Source organism: Syngnathus floridae, chromosome 7, assembly GCF_059516105.1.
Source record: "Syngnathus floridae isolate MCC-2025c chromosome 7, RoL_Sflo_1.0, whole genome shotgun sequence".
Classification (NCBI taxonomy): domain Eukaryota; kingdom Metazoa; phylum Chordata; class Actinopteri; order Syngnathiformes; family Syngnathidae; genus Syngnathus; species Syngnathus floridae.
The window spans coordinates 13,242,604-13,262,443 of record NC_142419.1 but is presented as its reverse complement, the minus strand read 5'-3'; the positions used below and the strand labels follow the sequence as shown (position 1 = coordinate 13,262,443).

At 44.1% G+C, this 19,840-nt stretch overlaps 2 protein-coding genes across 4 annotated transcripts in view; both read right to left on the bottom strand.

Annotated features, from left to right (window-relative positions):
• Positions 1-8,585: 8,585 nt before the first annotated feature.
• On the bottom strand, positions 8,586-13,441 carry c1qtnf5 (C1q and TNF related 5). The gene is made up of 4 exons (XM_088381826.1): positions 13,298-13,441; positions 11,646-11,887; positions 8,807-11,009; positions 8,586-8,732 (listed from the first exon to the last, which is right to left on the bottom strand). Exons 2-3 carry the CDS (start codon positions 11,875-11,877, stop codon positions 10,489-10,491), a joined length of 753 nt encoding a protein of 250 aa, XP_088237952.1. The 5' UTR covers positions 11,878-11,887; positions 13,298-13,441; the 3' UTR covers positions 8,586-8,732; positions 8,807-10,488.
• Positions 13,442-13,981: 540 nt separating this feature from the next.
• The window catches only part of kmt2a (lysine (K)-specific methyltransferase 2A), a 33,638-nt gene continuing 27,779 nt past the window's right edge, over positions 13,982-19,840 (bottom strand). For all 3 annotated transcript variants that reach the window (XM_088380835.1, XM_088380838.1, XM_088380837.1), the window contains exons 27-34: positions 19,769-19,840; positions 19,467-19,687; positions 19,336-19,410; positions 19,086-19,260; positions 18,889-18,996; positions 18,749-18,829; positions 18,507-18,636; positions 13,982-18,022 (exon numbers count right to left, since the gene is read on the bottom strand). In XM_088380835.1, coding sequence (XP_088236961.1) covers positions 17,747-18,022; positions 18,507-18,636; positions 18,749-18,829; positions 18,889-18,996; positions 19,086-19,260; positions 19,336-19,410; positions 19,467-19,687; positions 19,769-19,840 — 1,138 coding nt within the window. In that variant the 3' untranslated portion in view covers positions 13,982-17,746. The remainder of the gene's footprint in view (positions 18,023-18,506; positions 18,637-18,748; positions 18,830-18,888; positions 18,997-19,085; positions 19,261-19,335; positions 19,411-19,466; positions 19,688-19,768) is intronic.

The window sequence follows — 19,840 nt, the reverse complement described above, 5'->3', positions numbered from 1 at the left end:
TTAGACTGCTTGTTCGAAATTTACTTTTATTATTATTATTGTTTTAATAAACATTCAAACCTGTTAAAACTTGTCTGGTGTTTTATTTCTTGTTTTTATTTTTTTGGGCATGAAAACAAAAATCTGTTTTTATGACTATGTATATGTGTTTTACGTTGTGTAATATGTGTTGGTGTCCCCCCAAATAAAGAGCAAGTAGTCAAATACACATTCTTGACACATACAAAAAATGCATAAAGTTATGAGGTATACCTGAAAATGATGGTGTGCCTAATGTAATATCCGTGTGACGTCACAGATCAACTAACCAATCAAGAGGTGGGGGTGAGGGTGGGTGTGGCACTTTTCACTTTCAGTTCAGCTTTGCCCATGATTTTTCCCTAATGAGGTGGCCTGTTTTTAGGTACGCTTGAAAATGACAGCGTACCAAAAGGAATGTCCGTGTGATGTCACAGATCAAACAGCCAATCAGAAAGTGGGGGTGAGGGTGGGTGAGGCACTTTTCACTATCAGTTAAGCTTTGGCCATGATTTTTCCCTAATGAACTGGCCTATTATTAGGTACACCTAAAAATGGCGGTGTACCTAATGGAGTGTTCGAGTGATGTCACAGATCAACCAGCCAATCAGAAAGTTACCCTCATTAAACACACCTGCGTGAAAAGTTTTAGCTACTTTCACGTTCAAAAGGAGCTAAAAGTTTTCACGCACCTGCACTTAACGAGGGAATCACACGGACACTCCATTAGGTACACCGCCATTTTCAAGTGTACCTAAAAACAGGCCACTTTATTAGGGAAATATCATGGTCAAAGGTCACAGGTGTCAAGCTCTAGTCCTCGGGGCCGCATTCCAACATGTTTTCCAAGTGACCCTCGTTAAGCGCAGGTGCGTGAAAACTTTTAGCTTCTTTCACGTTCAAAAGGAGCTAAAAGTTTTCACGCACCTGCACTTAACGAGGGAATCACACGGACACTCCATTAGGTACACCGCCATTTTCAAGTGTACCTAATAACAGGCCACTTTATTAGGGAAATATCATGGTCAAAGGTCACAGGTGTCAAGCTCTAGTCCTCGGGGCCGCATTCCAACATGTTTTCCAAGTGACCCTCGTTAAGCGCAGGTGCGTGAAAACTTTTAGCTTCTTTCACGTTCAAAAGGAGCTAAAAGTTTTCACGCACCTGCACTTAACGAGGGAATCACACGGACACTCCATTAGGTACACCGCCATTTTCAAGTGTACCTAAAAACAGGCCACTTTATTAGGGAAATATCATGGTCAAAGGTCACAGGTGTCAAGCTCTAGTCCTCGGGGCCGCATTCCAACATGTTTTCCAAGTGACCCTCGTTAAGCGCAGGTGCGTGAAAACTTTTAGCTTCTTTCACGTTCAAAAGGAGCTAAAAGTTTTCACGCACCTGCACTTAACGAGGGAATCACACGGACACTCCATTAGGTACACCGCCATTTTCAAGTGTACCTAATAACAGGCCACTTTATTAGGGAAATATCATGGTCAAAGGTCACAGGTGTCAAGCTCTAGTCCTCGGGGCCGCATTCCAACATGTTTTCCAAGTGACCCTCGTTAAGCGCAGGTGCGTGAAAACTTTTAGCTTCTTTCACGTTCAAAAGGAGCTAAAAGTTTTCACGCACCTGCACTTAACGAGGGAATCACACGGACACTCCATTAGGTACACCGCCATTTTCAAGTGTACCTAATAACAGGCCACTTTATTAGGGAAATATCATGGTCAAAGGTCACAGGTGTCAAGCTCTAGTCCTCGGGGCTGCATTCCAACATGTTTTCCAAGTGACCCTCGTTAAGCGCAGGTGCGTGAAAACTTTTAGCTTCTTTCACATTCAAAAGGGGCTAAAAGTTTTCACGCACCTGCACTTAACGAGGGACTCACACGGACACTCCATTAGGTACACCGCCATTTTCAAGTGTACCTAATAACAGGCCACTTTATTAGGGAAATATCATGGTCAAAGGTCACAGGTGTCAAGCTCTAGTCCTTGGGGCCGCGTTCCAATATGTTTTCCAAGTTACCCCCATTAAACACACACAACTGATTCTAAAGATTCAGTTCGAGAACTGGAATGCACATCACTGGTACAAAACAGTGTGAGCTGTTGTAAACTGCTGGTCGAAATAGCAGACTGGTTAGTGACTCAGCTCTAACCCTAACCCTAAGCACAGCAAAAGCGAGAGCAAGCCTAACACAAACCCTAACCCTAAGCAAAGCGAGAGCAAGCCTAACCCTAAGCACAGCAAAACCGAGAGCAAGCCTAACACAAACCCTAACCCTAAGCACAGCAAGAGCAAGCCTAACCCTAAGCCTAAGCACAGCAAAAGCGAGAGCAAGCCTAACACAAACCCTAACCCTAAGCACAGCAAGAGCAAGCCTAACCCTAAGCCTAAGCACAGCAAAAGCGAGAGCAAGCCTAAGCCGAACACAAACCCTAACCCTAACCCTAAGCACAGCAAGAGCAAGCCTAACCCTAAGCACAGCAAAAGCGAGAGCAAGCCTAACACAAACCCTAACCCTAAGCACAGCAAGAGCAAGCCTAACCCTAAGCACAGCAAAAGCGAGAGCAAGCCTAATACAAACCCTAACCCTAAACACAGCAAGAGCAAGCCTAACCCTAAGCACAGCAAAATCGAGAGCAAGCCTAACCCTAACCCTAAGCACAGCAAGAGCAAGCCTAACCCTAAGCCTCAGCACAGCAAAAGCAAGCCTAAGCCTAACACAAACCCTAACCCTAACCCTAACCACAGCAAGAGCAAGCCTAACCCTAAGCCTCAGCACAGCAAAAGCAAGCCTAAGCCTAACACAAACCCTAACCCTAACCCTAACCACAGCAAGAGCAAGCCTAACCCTAAGCCTCAGCACAGCAAAAGCAAGCCTAAGCCTAACACAAACCCTAACCCTAACCCTAAGCACAGCAAGGGCAAGCCTAACCCTAAGCCTCAGCACAGCAAAAGCAAGCCGAAACCTAACACAAACCCTAACCCTAACCCTAACCACAGCAAGGGCAAGCCTAACCCTAAGCCTCAGCACAGCAAAAGCAAGCCGAAACCTAACGCAAACCCTAACCCTAACCCTAACCACAGCAGAGCAAGCCTAACCCTAAGCCTCAGCACAGCAAAAGCAAGCCTAAGCCTAACACAAACCCTAACCCTAACCCTAACCACAGCAAGAGCAAGCCTAACCCTAAGCCTCAGCACAGCAAAAGCAAGCCTAAGCCTAACACAAACCCTAACCCTAACCCTAACCACAGCAAGAGCAAGCCTAACCCTAAGCCTCAGCACAGCAAAAGCAAGCCTAAGCCTAACACAAACCCTAACCCTAACCCTAACCACAGCAAGAGCAAGCCTAACCCTTAAGCCTCAGCACAGCAAAAGCAAGCCTAAGCCTAACACAAACCCTAACCCTAACCCTAAGCACAGCAAGAGCAAATCTAACCCTAACACAAACCCTAACCCTAACCCTAACCACAGCAAGAGCAAGCCTAACCCTAAGCCTCAGCACAGCAAAAGCAAGCCTAAGCCTAACACAAACCCTAACCCTAACCCTAACCACAGCAAGAGCAAGCCTAACCCTAAGCCTCAGCACAGCAAAAGCAAGCCTAAGCCTAACACAAACCCTAACCCTAACCCTAACCACAGCAAGAGCAAGCCTAACCCTTAAGCCTCAGCACAGCAAAAGCAAGCCTAAGCCTAACACAAACCCTAACCCTAACCCTAAGCACAGCAAGAGCAAGCCTAACCCTAAGCCTCAGCACAGCAAAAGCAAGCCTAAGCCTAACACAAACCCTAACCCTAACCCTAACCACAGCAAGAGCAAGCCTAACCCTAAGCCTCAGCACAGCAAAAGCAAGCCTAAGCCTAACACAAACCCTAACCCTAACCCTAACCACAGCAAGAGCAAGCCTAACCCTAAGCCTCAGCACAGCAAAAGCAAGCCTAAGCCTAACACAAACCCTAACCCTAACCCTAACCACAGCAAGAGCAAGCCTAACCCTTAAGCCTCAGCACAGCAAAAGCAAGCCTAAGCCTAACACAAACCCTAACCCTAACCCTAAGCACAGCAAGAGCAAGCCTAACCCTTAAGCCTCAGCACAGCAAAAGCAAGCCTAAGCCTAACACAAACCCTAACCCTAACCCTAAGCACAGCAAGAGCAAGTCTAACCCTAACACAAACCCTAACCCTAACCCTAACCACAGCAAGAGCAAGCCTAACCCTAAGCCTCAGCACAGCAAAAGCAAGCCTAAGCCTAACACAAACCCTAACCCTAACCCTAACCACAGCAAGAGCAAGCCTAACCCTAAGCCTCAGCACAGCAAAAGCAAGCCTAAGCCTAACACAAACCCTAACCCTAACCACAGCAAGAGCAAGCCTAACCCTAAGCCTCAGCACAGCAAAAGCAAGCCTAAGCCTAACACAAACCCTAACCCTAACCCTAACCACAGCAAGAGCAAGCCTAACCCTAAGCCTCAGCACAGCAAAAGCCAGCCTAAGCCTAACACAAACCCTAACCCTAACCACAGCAAGAGCAAGCCTAACCCTAAGCCTCAGCACAGCAAAAGCAAGCCTAAGCCTAACACAAACCCTAACCCTAACCACAGCAAGAGCAAGCCTAACCCTAAGCCTCAGCACAGCAAAAGCAAGCCTAAGCCTAACACAAACCCTAACCCTAACCACAGCAAGAGCAAGCCTAACCCTAAGCCTCAGCACAGCAAAAGCCAGCCTAAGCCTAACACAAACCCTAACCCTAACCACAGCAAGAGCAAGCCTAACCCTAAGCCTCAGCACAGCAAAAGCAAGCCTAAGCCTAACACAAACCCTAACCCTAACCCTAACCACAGCAAGAGCAAGCCTAACCCTAAGCCTCAGCACAGCAAAAGCAAGCCTAAGCCTATCACAAACCCTAACCCTAACCCTAACCACAGCAAGAGCAAGCCTAACCCTAAGCCTCAGCACAGCAAAAGCAAGCCTAAGCCTATCACAAACCCTAACCCTAACCCTAACCACAGCAAGAGCAAGCCTAACCCTAAGCCTCAGCACAGCAAAAGCAAGCCTAAGCCTAACACAAACCCTAACCCTAACCCTAACCACAGCAAGAGCAAGCCTAACCCTAAGCCTCAGCACAGCAAAAGCAAGCCTAAGCCTAACACAAACCCTAACCCTAACCCTAACCACAGCAAGAGCAAGCCTAACCCTTAAGCCTCAGCACAGCAAAAGCAAGCCTAAGCCTAACACAAACCCTAACCCTAACCCTAAGCACAGCAAGAGCAAGCCTAACCCTTAAGCCTCAGCACAGCAAAAGCAAGCCTAAGCCTAACACAAACCCTAACCCTAACCCTAAGCACAGCAAGAGCAAGTCTAACCCTAACACAAACCCTAACCCTAACCCTAACCACAGCAAGAGCAAGCCTAACCCTAAGCCTCAGCACAGCAAAAGCAAGCCTAAGCCTAACACAAACCCTAACCCTAACCCTAACCACAGCAAGAGCAAGCCTAACCCTAAGCCTCAGCACAGCAAAAGCAAGCCTAAGCCTAACACAAACCCTAACCCTAACCCTAACCACAGCAAGAGCAAGCCTAACCCTTAAGCCTCAGCACAGCAAAAGCAAGCCTAAGCCTAACACAAACCCTAACCCTAACCCTAAGCACAGCAAGAGCAAGCCTAACCCTAAGCCTCAGCACAGCAAAAGCAAGCCTAAGCCTAACACAAACCCTAACCCTAACCCTAACCACAGCAAGAGCAAGCCTAACCCTAAGCCTCAGCACAGCAAAAGCAAGCCTAAGCCTAACACAAACCCTAACCCTAACCCTAACCACAGCAAGAGCAAGCCTAACCCTAAGCCTCAGCACAGCAAAAGCAAGCCTAAGCCTAACACAAACCCTAACCCTAACCCTAACCACAGCAAGAGCAAGCCTAACCCTTAAGCCTCAGCACAGCAAAAGCAAGCCTAAGCCTAACACAAACCCTAACCCTAACCCTAAGCACAGCAAGAGCAAGTCTAACCCTAACACAAACCCTAACCCTAACCCTAACCCTAACCACAGCAAGAGCAAGCCTAACCCTAAGCCTCAGCACAGCAAATGCGAGAGCAAGCCTAACACAAACCCTAACCCTAACCCTAAGCACAGCAAGAGCAAGCCTAACCCTAAGCACAGCAAAAGCGAGCAAGCCTAACACAAACCCTAACCCTAACCCTAAGCACAGCAAGAGCAAGCCTAACCCTAAGCACAGCAAAAGCGAGAGCAAGCCTCACACAAACCCTAACCCTAACCCTAACCCTAAGCACAGCCAGAGCAAGCCTAACCCTAAGCACAGCAAAAGCGAGAGCAAGTCTAACACAAACCCTAACCCTAACCCTAAGCACAGCCAGAGCAAGCCTAACCCTAAGCACAGCAAAAGCGAGAGCAAGCCTAACACAAACCCTAACCCTAAGCACAGCAAGAGCAAGCCTAACCCTAAGCACAGCAAAAGCGAGCAAGCCTAACACAAACCCTAACCCTAACCCTAAGCACAGCAAGAGCAAGCCTAACCCTAAGCACAGCAAAGGCGAGAGCAAGCCTAACACAAACCCTAACCCTAACCCTAAGCCTAAGCACAGCAAGAGCAAATCTAACCCTCAGCACAGCAAAAGCGAGAGCAAGCCTAACACAAACCCTAACCCTAAGCACAGCAAGAGCAAGCCTAACCCTAAGCACAGCAAAAGCGAGAGCAAGCCTAACACAAACCCTAACCCTAACCCTAAGCACAGCCAGAGCAAGCCTAACCCTAAGCACAGCAAAAGCGAGAGCAAGCCTAACACAAACCCTAACCCTAACCCTAAGCACAGCAAGAGCAAGCCTAACCCTAAGCACAGCAAAAGCGAGAGCAAGCCTAACACAAACCCTAACCCTAACCCTAAGCACAGCAAGAGCAAGCCTAACCCTAAGCACAGCAAAAGCGAGAGCAAGCCTAACACAAACCCTAACCCTAACCCTAAGCACAGCAAGAGCAAGCCTAACCCTAAGCACAGCAAAAGCGAGAGCAAGCCTCACACAAACCCTAACCCTAACCCTAAGCACAGCAAGAGCAAGTTTAACCCTAAGCACAGCAAAAGCAAGCCTAACACAAACCCTAACCCTAACCCTAACCCTAAGCACAGCAAGAGCAAGCCTAACCGTAAGTGAAAAGTGCCACACCCGCCCTCACCCCCACTTTCTGATTGGCTGTTTGATCTGTGACGTCATTCGGACACTCTATTACAGGGGTGTCCAAGTCCAGTCCTCGAGGGCCGCATTCCTCCATGTTTTCCAAGTTTCCCTCGTTAAACACACCTGATTCAATGATCAGGCTCCTGCCGAACGTGAGGATGAACTGATCATTTGACTGCCAAAGTGCCAAAAGTCCCAATGATCGTGAGCCGCAGGGGGGGGGGACCCCATTTCAACCCCTTACACTGAGTGCCAAGCAGGGAAGAAATGGGTACCATTGTTATAGTCACTGGTATGACTCGGCAGGGGTTTGAACCCACAACCTCCCAAACTCAGGGCGGACACTCTCCTCTTAGGCCACTGAGCTGGTAAACACTTGTATTGTAGTATAACACTTATAGTCGTTTTTAAATAACGTGTATACCTATATACGCCTAAATATTGTTATCCAATATATCTACTGCAATTTCACATTAGATTGCTGGTTTGAAATTTGCTTTTAATATTATTATTTTTTATAAACATTTATGTTAAAACTTGTCTGGTGTTTTATTCCTTGTTTCTTTATTCGCCAATTAAAAAAATCACCTTAATCATGCTTTATATGACAATATGTGTAAGGTACACCTTCAATAGGTACACTACACAAGGTTTAAAAAAAAGAATAAATAAATAAAGCACATCAAGGTAATTTCTCGCATCTGGGATCGAACCAAGTTCTTACCTAGCAAGAGCTCGAGTCACTAACCAGTCGGCTATTGCGACCGTCAGTCGCCAATTGCTTGCACTGTTTTGTACTAGTGATGTGCATTCCAGTTCTCAAGTGAACTGAATCTTTAGAATCGGTTCCTTCAAAATATTTTTTTCAAAAGAATCGTTCACCAAATCGTTCGCTACACTTTCTTATTTATTTATTTATTTACTTATTTTACCTCGTGTAGTGTAACCCTAACCCTAAGCACAGCAAGAGCAAGCCTAACCCTAAGCACAGCAAATGCGAGAGCAAGCCTAACACAAACCCTAACCCTAAGCACAGCAAGGGCAAGCCTAACCCTAAGCACAGCAAAAGCGAGAGCAAGCCTAACACAAACCCTAACCCTAACCCTAAGCACAGCAAGAGCAAGTCTAACCCTAAGCACAGCAAAAGCGAGAGCAAGCCTAACACAAACCCTAACCCTGAGCACAGCAAGAGCAAGCCTAACCCTAAGTGAAAAGTGCCACACCCGCCCTCACCCCCACTTTCTGATTGGCTGTGATTTGGCCTTGTGCACCAATTGATATGCAGTGAGATTAATGACTGTCTTGGCCCTCCTTTGAAATCTTACATAGCTTGGCTGAAGATAGGCTCAAAAGAATTTGACAAGACAGTAATTTTCACATTTAATTTTTTTTATTTGCAAAGTGTTCTGGCATAATATCCAAAGACATTTCCCCTTCAAATAAATTGCAGTCGGTGTTTGGAATTTTGACAGTCAAAAAGCTTTGGATGTTCCCCTTAGTCTTCCAAGAGTTTTGCATCTGTTGAAGAGAAAAAAGAATATCAAATGAAATATTTCACGAGGCGCCTTTCAAACGGCATGTGGCCCCCTCACTTTTTACGCCGCAGTACTCATCACACTCGGCCTTGCTGTAGAACTTGTTGCCGTTGGTCTGGCAGAAGCCTGCTTTGTAAGGCACACACTCGCCCAGGATGGAATCAAAAGACCAGTTGAGGGGCTCACCCGAGCACGTCACGGCGGTCAGGGGGAGACGACACACCGCTGCAAGGGAGGAATAATGGCATCACCATCTCACACACTGCTGAATGTTTAGTATTCTTACTGTATTTTGCTGGTTTGTTTTACTTATTTTGATTTGACTGCTGCCATGGTTTTAGCCATGTTTGAAAATATTCCCATAATTTAAGTAACCCTTGCAGTAATTCATAATTCATCTAAACTGATGTCATAGATTTTCCAAAAGGGGCTTCAGTTCAGTTCAAAAGAGTATTTTAGCAGATGCATACCAATGGAAGTCAGTGGCTAGTGCCAGTCTCAGTTTGATTAACTCCCCACTTTTCTCCCTTCACCCTAAAAAAAAGGGGGGTGGGGGGGCTTTTGTGGAACTATTTTGAGTTTTAAATCACATTTCCTCAAGTGAGAAGAGCTCGGAAAGCCTTTTCCATGGCGTTTGCTCTTGTTGGGGTTTCGCCCATTAAGTCAACAAATGCTGCCTCCCAAAAAATCTATTCACAAAGGTGGAGACTCAGAAAAGACATCATCGTGACTTACATCATCCAGCTCACAATGTTGCTGCATTTGGGGAAATCATTAGGCTGCGAAGACGCCAGTGGAATGTGTTTACTTTGGTCAGGTTTGGGGAATCAAATGCACTCAGTGGAGCGTTGGATTGGAGTGATGGAAGTGCCACATGCTTTTGGAACCGTTACTTCATCATCTCCATGCTCCTACAATTTTTCTTCCCCACATCTATGATTGATTATGTCAGTGCCTGTCTGGGAATCACTGATGTGAATATTGTGTTTCCTTTGGATCTTTCTAAAAGCTTGTTGTCAGACTTAGAGTCGGATCACGTTAAATGCTGAAGGAGCAATGTCAATAATACGAGTGTAATGCAATCAACTGTCGTCCTTGAATCGTATCACTCATTGTGCATTGACAAACGTATCCAATCGTCTTATATCGGAGAGATGCGCAGCTTTAGTATCTGTGCACTCGTATCGATAGGCGTTCAGTGTCAAATTATGCTCAACCATCTAAGACACGGGTGTCAAACTCATTTTAGTTGCAGGCCACATTGAGTCATAGTTTCCTTCAGAGGGCCATTATGACTGTCAACCCAAATAAATGTATAAATGTCATATACAATACAGGGTACACGACAAACTAGTAGTTTTGAAATCAGAGACTAGTAGAAACTTAAAATGTTTAAAAAGATGAACGTAATAAAAAATCCTAGCAGAGTCTCTATTTTTTTTTTAAAAGTGAGGACAATAGGCAATTTTAGTATAGACACAGTCGATGCAGAATTTGTGTTTGCGGGCCAATTATGTGCCAAAATTGGCCCGCGAGCCAGAGTTTGACACCCCTGAAGAGATTCCACTGTACAAATGCAGATGCTGGAAAAGCAGTCAAGTCATGCAGTTTAGTATATGCCCGTTGTGAATGTCATTACAAAACAAAAACGTATTGACGTCTCGTCCCAAATATCCCTTATTAGGAAAACCTTAAATGGGCCATCGTGTGGTTACTTTCCCTATGCAAGGTATGACCGCTCATGCAAACACCGCAGAGTTTTTCCAGTCTGAGTACACCAGGAAGCCGCTGAAAGTGCTGTCTGTCTTGGTACTGGAGTAGAATCCATTGTATTCCCCCAGAGACATCTGGATCCACACCTGGTCCCCGGGAACCAGGTGGACAAGGGACCCGCCCGACAACGACGCCGGTTTGGGCCAGTTGCCGAAAAACTGGAAATAGGAGGCGACGGTGTGTCCGTTTTTCATGAGGTCAAACTGCAAACTGGTGCGGTACACGGTGGCATGGACGGCAAAGTAGTACACGCCGGGGACTTTGCAGGTGAAGCGGCCCGTCTCAGCGTTGTAGTCGTCCTGATGGTTGAGCAGGATCTTGTCGAAGAGCACCACGCCGCCCGCGGGAAGCGGCATGTTGCGGCCTTCGGATATTTTGGCGCTGAAGGCTGATTTGGGGGCCACGGCGCACTGTCCCGCCTCACCCTTCTGCCCTCGTTCTCCGGAGTCACCTTTATCTCCTGTCAGGCCTTGCTCACCTGTCTCACCTGTGGGGTACGCAGGCGGGAACTATCAAATACACAAGCATATTGAAACTAAAACAAATCTGGCAGTTTAATTATCTTATGTGATGTACTTTGGTGTGGGCCCAAGTCTCCAAACTAAGGCTCAGGGCCATTTGAGGCCCACTGGGTAATTTTTAGTGGCCTCCGGCATATTTTCCTCCCAGCACTCTTAAGTCAGCTTCCCCCATTATCATAAAAATAAAAAATAATAAAAAAAAAAAAAGATGAAAAGTAGCACTTGACTGTATTGTAACCGATAAAAACATAAAAATTAAATAGGTTGTGCACCATGATAATTCTCAACGGGGAATTGTGTTGCCCCTTCTGTTGTGTACGTGCATTGGCCACAAGGGGGCAGTATAATGCATAAAGACATACCTACAGACACAAACAGGTGATGTAATGTCTATGAAGTGCTGCCTCCACAAGTGAAAATGCTTTTCCTTTTTTTTTTTTTTCCAGGACACTTGCTGAGCATCGTTGCTGAGAAAATGCCACTTGCCACCCTGGTTGTCACGGTAACAAAATGTGGACTTGCCTCGCCATTATCTCAGCAATATATAAACACCGTATGTATTTATTTTAAATAGTTTTATGTGAGAGAAATTTGTTTGTTACCTGAAGCTCCCATGTCTCCCTTTTCTCCTTTCTCCCCCGGAGCAGAATCTCTTCCATCCCGTCCATCTCTCCCAGGCAGACCAGGGGTGCCGTGAACTCCGGGAGAGCCCGGGATGCCAGGGTGGCCCGTACACAGACTGGGAGGAATCTTGTTGTCCTCTAACAGAGTAGAGAGACGTACTTGGAGAACAAGCAGGAAGAGCGGTAAAGGCAGCGTCTTGAGCGTTGTCATTGCAGAGCACCTGCACACAGAGAAAGATGGCCTGAGATTTCAGCGTTTAGACTGAGCCGCACAACCGTCTGAGGAAGAACCTACGACTTGGTCAGTGAATCTCAAAGTGTGCTTCAATCCCCGTTGCACCCCCCCCCCCCCCCCCCCTTGTTCAACATCGCTTATCCTGTCCAGGGTCACGAGGGATGCCAGAGCCTATCCCAGCTGACATCAGAAAAAAGACAGACTGCAACCCGAACTCATTGCAGTCTGTTGTATTTAACATTTAAGTACAATACAGTTGAATTCAGTTTATATTATTAAAACTGTATTTTGGGATAAATGACTGAGAAAGTACATTTTAGGGACTAAATTAATGAAACAAATATTACAGAAGTCACATTTGAAATTTGGACTAATTCCTGGACTCACACTCCAACTCGGGAAGTGGCTGAAAAGAGCCCCAGTGGGAAGCGAGCAAATGCCTTTTAAATTACTTTACATTACTTAAGACTGCTGACTGAAATCACAATAGGACAACACTGGCTTCTTAACAGATGTTTGTAATGAAAGCTGAATACCAGACAGTTGACTCAGAAATAAGTCACTTTCCAAGTGTTAAAAGTTTATTGTGAATCTCAACTTTAGCCATGTTACTTTTTGTTGACGCTTGGTGTTTTTTGGAGGAGGGTGGGTCCCGTCGAGCTGCGGTTAATGAAACATCAGCCAGTATGGGAAGCATGCATGAGGTGGACAGGAAGAAGTCAGCATTGCTTAACCATAAAACGAAGCTGTGAAGATGGAGAAGAATGTTGAAGACATTCATAGGTGTATGAAAGCCCTCAGGAGAAACGTTTAGAGGAAGCAGCTGGTTGAGGACAGGGCCAAAATAGAATACATTATTGTATTTGACTACATACGATGTTATATTTGAAAGCAACTGTTTTCCAAGTTTGTTCATGTGTCTTTTGAAAACTAAGCCGTGATTGGTTGTTTACTGACCCTAAGCAACCATGATGTCATTTGTAAGTAAGTAGCAAAGTAAGTAGCAAAATGGATGGATACAAAAAAAATGGGTGCATTTTGCACTTATGTTCCACAAAGCACAAGTAACTTTCATAAAAACAACTTTAAATTTGTAAAGTATGACAAATAAATTGTAAATTGATTGTCACTAATGAAGCAAGCTGAAGCAAACAACACATTACAAAAAGTGCAATGAGGCCAAATTCAAAGGTACTTTCTCACAAAATCAAACATTTGTGATTCTTGAGTTTCTGTACTAGCACGCAACACTTGGCTCTTCCCACAATTCTTCTTCTCGTCAAGTAAAAAACGTTATTAAATCTGATGTGACTTAGCTTTTCTGTGTGTGCTCTTCTTCTATAAAACTCAACAAAAAGCATCTTGCAAGACATTTATGCCTCAAAAGTTAACTTACCAATGTCAGCCAGCTGCTGGCGTCTGTGAGCTGAAAGGAAATGATCATGAAATCCAATTAGGCGGTGGTTTGGGTGTTTGCTGTTTTGGGTGGAGGACAGAGAGCGAGAACAAGAGAGAGAGACAGCTAGGGAGGGAGGGGGGAAGAGAGAGCGAGAGAGAGAGAGGAAGGGGGAGTAAAAGTGAAGAACATATTTTGGTGTGACATTAATGCAGATGGAAGGAGAGATCTGAGGGGAGAATTATGTAACGTTATATTGTCTGGAACAAAAGCGGCAGCTGTGCTCACAAAAATGTGATTGTCCGTCATCCTGTGTGAGTTTCAAGAAAGGATTAAGTTGTCAAATGTAATTTTGAAATTGGGGCTAAGATTTTTTTAAGTTGGGTTTTAAAGAAGAAAATAATAGAAAATAAAAAATTATTTAAAAAAATACATAATTCTTTTTTTAAGGCATTTTTAGATGCTTTTAAAAATAAGGTGTTTATTAAAAAAAAAGACCAGGTTTTTATTTGAAAAAAATAGAAAATCTGCTGTAATTGCAGAAAATGTGTGTGAATGCTGAAATACAAAAATTTGAACACGCGTTATGATGAGTGAAAATTAAATTAAATGAATAGCAAAGTTGGACTAAATAAAATATGTTGTGCCATGTTATTAGTCTTCTCACACGACAAGACAAAAATGGACTAAAGGAGACATGTTTATTATTTAAACTATCACTTAAATAAAAAAAGTGCATAGAAAATAAACATGATTAGAAACTTTTCTTTTTACACATTATGTACAACTTTGTTTCCTCATTATACATTCAACCGAGTATAGTTTTGTGGTTTATTTTCTTTTTCACTGTGGTGGTTTTCCTTCATTGCTGGGAGAGAACACTGTCATGAATACGGTTTATTACGATGATGATGGTGGTGACAGGCGGATTATCGATAAGACAATAACACTTATTGAAGGCGTTTAAAGACAGAGCCTGTTCAAGTTTTCTGCCCCCCCCCACACACACACAAATTTTTGTCATCCGCTCCCACGGCGAATCCACATTCCATCCAAGGCTGATGAGTTTTTCACCAGAAACAATCTCATCTCGCTCACACACATACGCGCACACAAACACACAACCCCGACTTGTTCGACCTCTGAAAATTCCAAGTAACAACTCCTTTGTGGATGTTGCACAAAATAAATAAATTAAACATTCAGCATTATGACTCTATTTAAAAAAAAAAAAAAAAAAAAACAGTACATAAGTACAGCCAAAGCTTCAGAGGACTTGAAAACCGCCATTTTGGTGGGATATTAAAAAAAAATCAAATTTTTAAATTATTACCACATCAAGTAAAAGTCCCTGTTTTAACATACAATGAAAGAAGGAAAAGGGGGACTAAAAAGAAATGACCTCAAGAAATTCACAAGCACATGAATACACTTACACATCACATAAAACTGCTCCTTTGCGAGAAAACAAAGAATGAAAAAGAAAAAAAAAAAACGGCACCGCCCCTTTCGTGGTCTGAGGTGCGATCACAGGCACCGCAAAAACTGGTACTGGATATCCATTATACGAAAAAAGAAATGTTGCACGTTAGTTTCATCTGATAGTACTGTAACACAAAACCATTATAGAGTACATTGAAACATTGCTAGTATAAATCGGCTGTTTTTGCTACTGTAACTAAGTTTGTCTGTCCATTCCATATATTGTATAGATACTAACGTACAAGACTATGCATGTGTCTGTATAATATTGTCATGTATTTATACTATAATTACAGACGGAGAGGGGGCGGGGCCACTGATGTGACCCCTGCCGCTAAGAGGAAATGAAGTCCAAGAAGCCTTTCACCAAAAGTTTAGAATTTCTAGACGGAGCCCTTGAGATCGGCTGACACGTTTGCGCCGATGCTCACGCGTGAAGCCATCGGATCTGTCGGCACGGCGACGGAAAAGAACATCCACGCTCGCAAAGCAAGGAACGTGGAAGAATTGAGTATACATTCATTGTAGCAGCACAACCCAGCCAGTCGCCCCTCGCCCCCAGGTGGCAAGTAGGAGGGGGCTTGTGTATGTACCCTCACTGTCAGGGTAGAGGTTTAGGCCCACTTCACTTTGGTGCCCACTGACAGTCAAGTGCACTTGGTAAGAGCCTCTCTGCCCCCCCATGACATAGGATCAAGTGTTGGTGTTTTCACCAGGGGAGGGGGGAGGCAGCGTGGGAGTCACTGCGAATGATGTCAGCATGAACGGCAGGAAAAGAAAAAAACAAATGGATGTTTTTATGGAAGTCCTAACACGGTTGAGCTCTGGTTACATGACACAGTGGTGCTTTTATGCACTGGAGTATTAGTGCCTGCACTGAAAAGAATGAAAAAGGAAAGTCATTTTCCAAGACTAATGTATTGTCAGTCGTTTTCGGGGAAGAAAAAAAACAAAAAAACTTTTTGCAAGCACAATGGTAGTTTTTACTGTTATCGTTAGCCTCAAAGCACAATTAAAAGTAATTTTAAATTTATGGTCACAATGTCAGTATTAAAAAAAAAAGTAATTTAGTGTTTTTTGTTGATTTCCAAAAATTTTCAGTTATGACTTACAAGATACTCAAGAAAAACAGGTATCGATTTTTCTTTTTACGATACAAGTCATAATGTTTCATTTAAAAAAATATTTTAGATAAAATTTTGCAGTTGTAATACATCCAAGTGGTGCAGTTGAGGAAAACACGTCAAATTTGACAGAGAATTGTAAATTTTCGAGATTAAAATTGTAATATTTTGAGAATAAAGACATATATTAAGATAAAGGCATAATATAACAATAATAATATAACTGAGAAAATTCCATATTTTTGAGGTAATGACTTTCTTAGAACTTTTTCTTAACTTTTCAGTGCAGTTCTAAACATCCTTTGCACTCACTGGCTATGTGGAGCATCAAAATAAAGGCACCTCACTATTTAAAAAAAAAAAAACAACAACTCGATATCTTGTGTACTTATTGATATGACTTCTCTTTTCTGCGTGTTTGTGATGTGGTGAGGAGACAATAAGGCTGGAGAGAGGAGATATCAGATGAGAATCAACCATCTAAACTCTCCCAAGTGCATAATAATAGTAGTTCACATGAGCCACACCGCCAGCTCCCAATTATAACGACGATGATGACGACAAGAAAAAACGAAATTAGCTTTGACCATAAGGCCCGGGTGGCGAGCTCCTGGTGGACTGAAGCCGAGCGGACCGAGCCAACGTCAGTCTTTGGAATCAAATAAAACATTCAGACCTACAAAATGATAATTAAAAAAAAAAAAAACAGAAATAAAATTTTACAAAGGCAGCGGAGTACAAAACATAGAGAGCGCTTTAGTGTTTGTAAACCTCTATTTCCTACAAAAAATGGCAATAAAATAAATATGACTTTTTAAAAAAATATAAATACCATCATTAAGTGCTATTCACTAGTGAGTGCTTTTTAAGTCTTTTTTGTTGCTGCTGTAGAAAAATATACATTATTTACATTTTTTTAAAATCGTGACATTTGCCTTTTTCCAATAAAAAAAAAAGACAAGACTTTAAAACACGTAAGAACATCTCCGTAATAATAACAACAATGGTTATCACAAGAGGCGGTGTGAAAATATCAATTCAAGGGCGCCATGTTTGTGTTTGGTTCTCTTTGCTGCTGTCATTTGGAAGGATGAGTCCAAACAGAATCATCGAAAACGAGAGACGAGATAAGAACGACGGCGCGCTTTCTAGAAAATCCACTGCTCTCCAGGGATTGCCTCAACGAAATAAAAAAAATCTAAAAAAAATATTAAAAGATAAATAAGTCTACTAAAGCACGTCAGTAGAGTCTCGGGGGCTCGTGGTTGTCAGTCCACCAGAATCTCAAGCTGCCTTTTTTTTTTCTCCCTCTTTTTCAAGAGGCTCCAGCCAGTTAAGAACACAACGCTCCCATGGTCAAATCAAGCGCACGGGCGTGACGAATAACATTTTTTTTGTTTTCCTCATTTGAGTCGCTCTCAGGTCAGCAGGTTTGTACCTTTAGCGAAGTCAAGTCACCATGGCTCTGAAGGCATCAGGGCACATTCACACAGGCCAAATGTGCACAAGAACAGCTGATCACACCAGAGAAAATATCAACTAATTCAAACGGATTTCTTGTTCCTTCGACAAATTGCACTTTGGTGTAAAACGGAACCTTTGATTTTTTTTTTTTCTTTTAAAAATAATTTAACTGATTGAGAGTGGGTCAGTTTTTTTTTTTTTTTTTGTCGATCCAAATTTCAATAAAATCAAAGTGTCAATCAGCTAAAGGTGAAGCTTGGCGAGCCACATTTCGCAAAAGGAGGCACGATATATTTGACTTTCTATTTATGGCCCCTCCTCCTCTGCATATTGCGTCCGAGTGAGAGCAGACTCGAGTTCAAAAGTTGGCACAAACTTGTCAGTTGAGGAACTTGCGGCACTTCTTGGCGCCGCAGTTGCAGGGCAGCTTGTTGCCGGCGTCCTCCACGGGGAACTTGTAGTCGTACGTGAGCTCCTCGCCTCGGTGGATGCGGCGGGCGGCCAGGATGACGATGTGCTTCAGGCCGTCCGCCGTGATGACCCGCGAGTAGCAGTTGGGCTCACACGAGTGGTTGATGAAACGCGCCGCGTTGCCGTGCACGGTGGCGTCCACCACCTCGTAGTCATCGATGCGGAACATGTAACAGCCGATCCCCTGGGAAGACAGAAGCGCAGTGACCCACATGCTTGAGCTAGCATGTTGATTACGCTAGTGTGCTAGCAAATACAATTCACAACAAAGGTGACTTGTTTGAAATGATTAGTTATTTATGTAACATGAATCATGATTGTGTGTATGGCTTTGGTACTCTGTGATACTCTGTTTTAAATGTTTTGCTGCCATCTTGTGGGAAATATTTGTCATTACAACCCTCTTTTTTTGAGGGGGGCTGTTAAGTGTTTATAGTGAAAGATTTGGAGAAACGTTCTCATTTTATTGAATGAGAAACCATGTCGTAAATTTTATATAATTGTTAGCGTAGCTTCACCCACACTGATGGATTGACTTTAGCGTGTTAAATGAATGAAAAGAGAAGCATGTCAAAGTAGCCCTTGGGGAAAAAACTGTTTGGACATTTCGGTGTAAAACGATTCTGCCCACTTAGCCGCAAAACCACACATGTGCTTCTTGTCCTCACCTTCCCGTCGTAGTATTTCTCCCGCTTGTCGGTGAGCACGGAGCGGATCACGTTTCCGGAATATTCAATGACCATCTCGCCTGCGTCGATGGTTTTCTTGCAGAACAGACCGCGGCCGTGAATGGGGGATCTATCAAAGGATAACAGATCACATTTCGGTCTGAACCCTGGAAAGACTTTTTGTTGGGTCTCAGGAGAGCATCAAGCATAAAATTAAACAGTTATTCTTTATTACTGAATACCTGTAGACTCCAATAGTTTCCTTGGAGGTGGCCTTGAGGTGTTTGAATCTCACTGCGAGTGGCAGTTCCATAGATGCACGTCTGCAAGGAGAGAATAGTTGAACAAATGGAATCACTTCAAATTGTGCTGTCTGACTGACCTGGCAGTCCTGAGCTGTCCTTCCTCTTCATCATCTACCTGCGGCTGGTACTCAGGCGGCTGGCGGTGTTTTGAGGCCAGGAAATTGAACATGTCAAAAACAGACTTCCTGCGGGGCAGACAAGTTCAACAAAAGGCAGCATTTAGACATGCTGTCCAAGAATGGACTAATTCGGCACGTGTGGGCCGCAAGCCAACCTGTGGTGGACCTCGGCTCGAGCTGAGCCGTGGGGATTGATGTGAGGCTCTTCGGTTTCCTTGGGTTTGTGGAAACGGAAGCGGTAGCTCCGACAGTGTCTGGAGCCGTAGAGCTGCTCTAACAGGAACACCACAGCTTCGTGGACCACTCCCAGCATCCTCAGTCCGTTCACCCCTGTGGGAGAAAAAAGGAAAACCATGAAGCTAAATGAATTTATAAATTTGCAATGATGAGTCAAGATCACGTTACCTTCAAAGGACACCTTTTGTAGTTTAGCGTTGGAGCGAGCTTCCTGCACTTTATCGGTCAGGGACTTCCAGGCGTCTATAAAACAGACAATTAGGAACACGACGGAAATTATGTTGAAGTGTGAAATTCACCTTCGATGCTTTCACAGCGGATGTGGAAGCCGTCTTCACTGTGAATCTCAAAGATGATGCCCTTCTTGGGTTTGCTGTCCAAGCCGGTCTCTCTGCCATCTTGGTTCGGTGGTAAAGCGACTGCGACGCAACCCGGTCCCGTGGTAGGAGAACCTTTGTCTTTGACGGCAACCTTTCCGGGGAAACCGGGATCTTCTGAGTTCTTCTTTTTACCGAGGACGCTACAAAGGATTCAAGTAAGCATTGACACAGGTCAATAGAGAAAGTATGAAGATAGGCGAGGAGAAGCGGCGTCTCCATACCTCTTGTTGTTTGCCTTATTTGGGGGTTCGTCCGTGTCCATGGACTCAGGATAGCTGGCTTCTTGAGAGGTT

Bases quoted from the DNA above. Each gene is read 5' to 3' on its own strand.
- c1qtnf5 (XM_088381826.1), bottom strand. From the start codon at position 11,877: ATGACAACGCTCAAGACGCTGCCTTTACCGCTCTTCCTGCTTGTTCTC. The intron at 11,010-11,645 runs GTAACAAACAAA...CGTACCCCACAG, and splicing joins GGGAGACATGGGAGCTTCAG to GTGAGACAGGTGAGCAAGGC.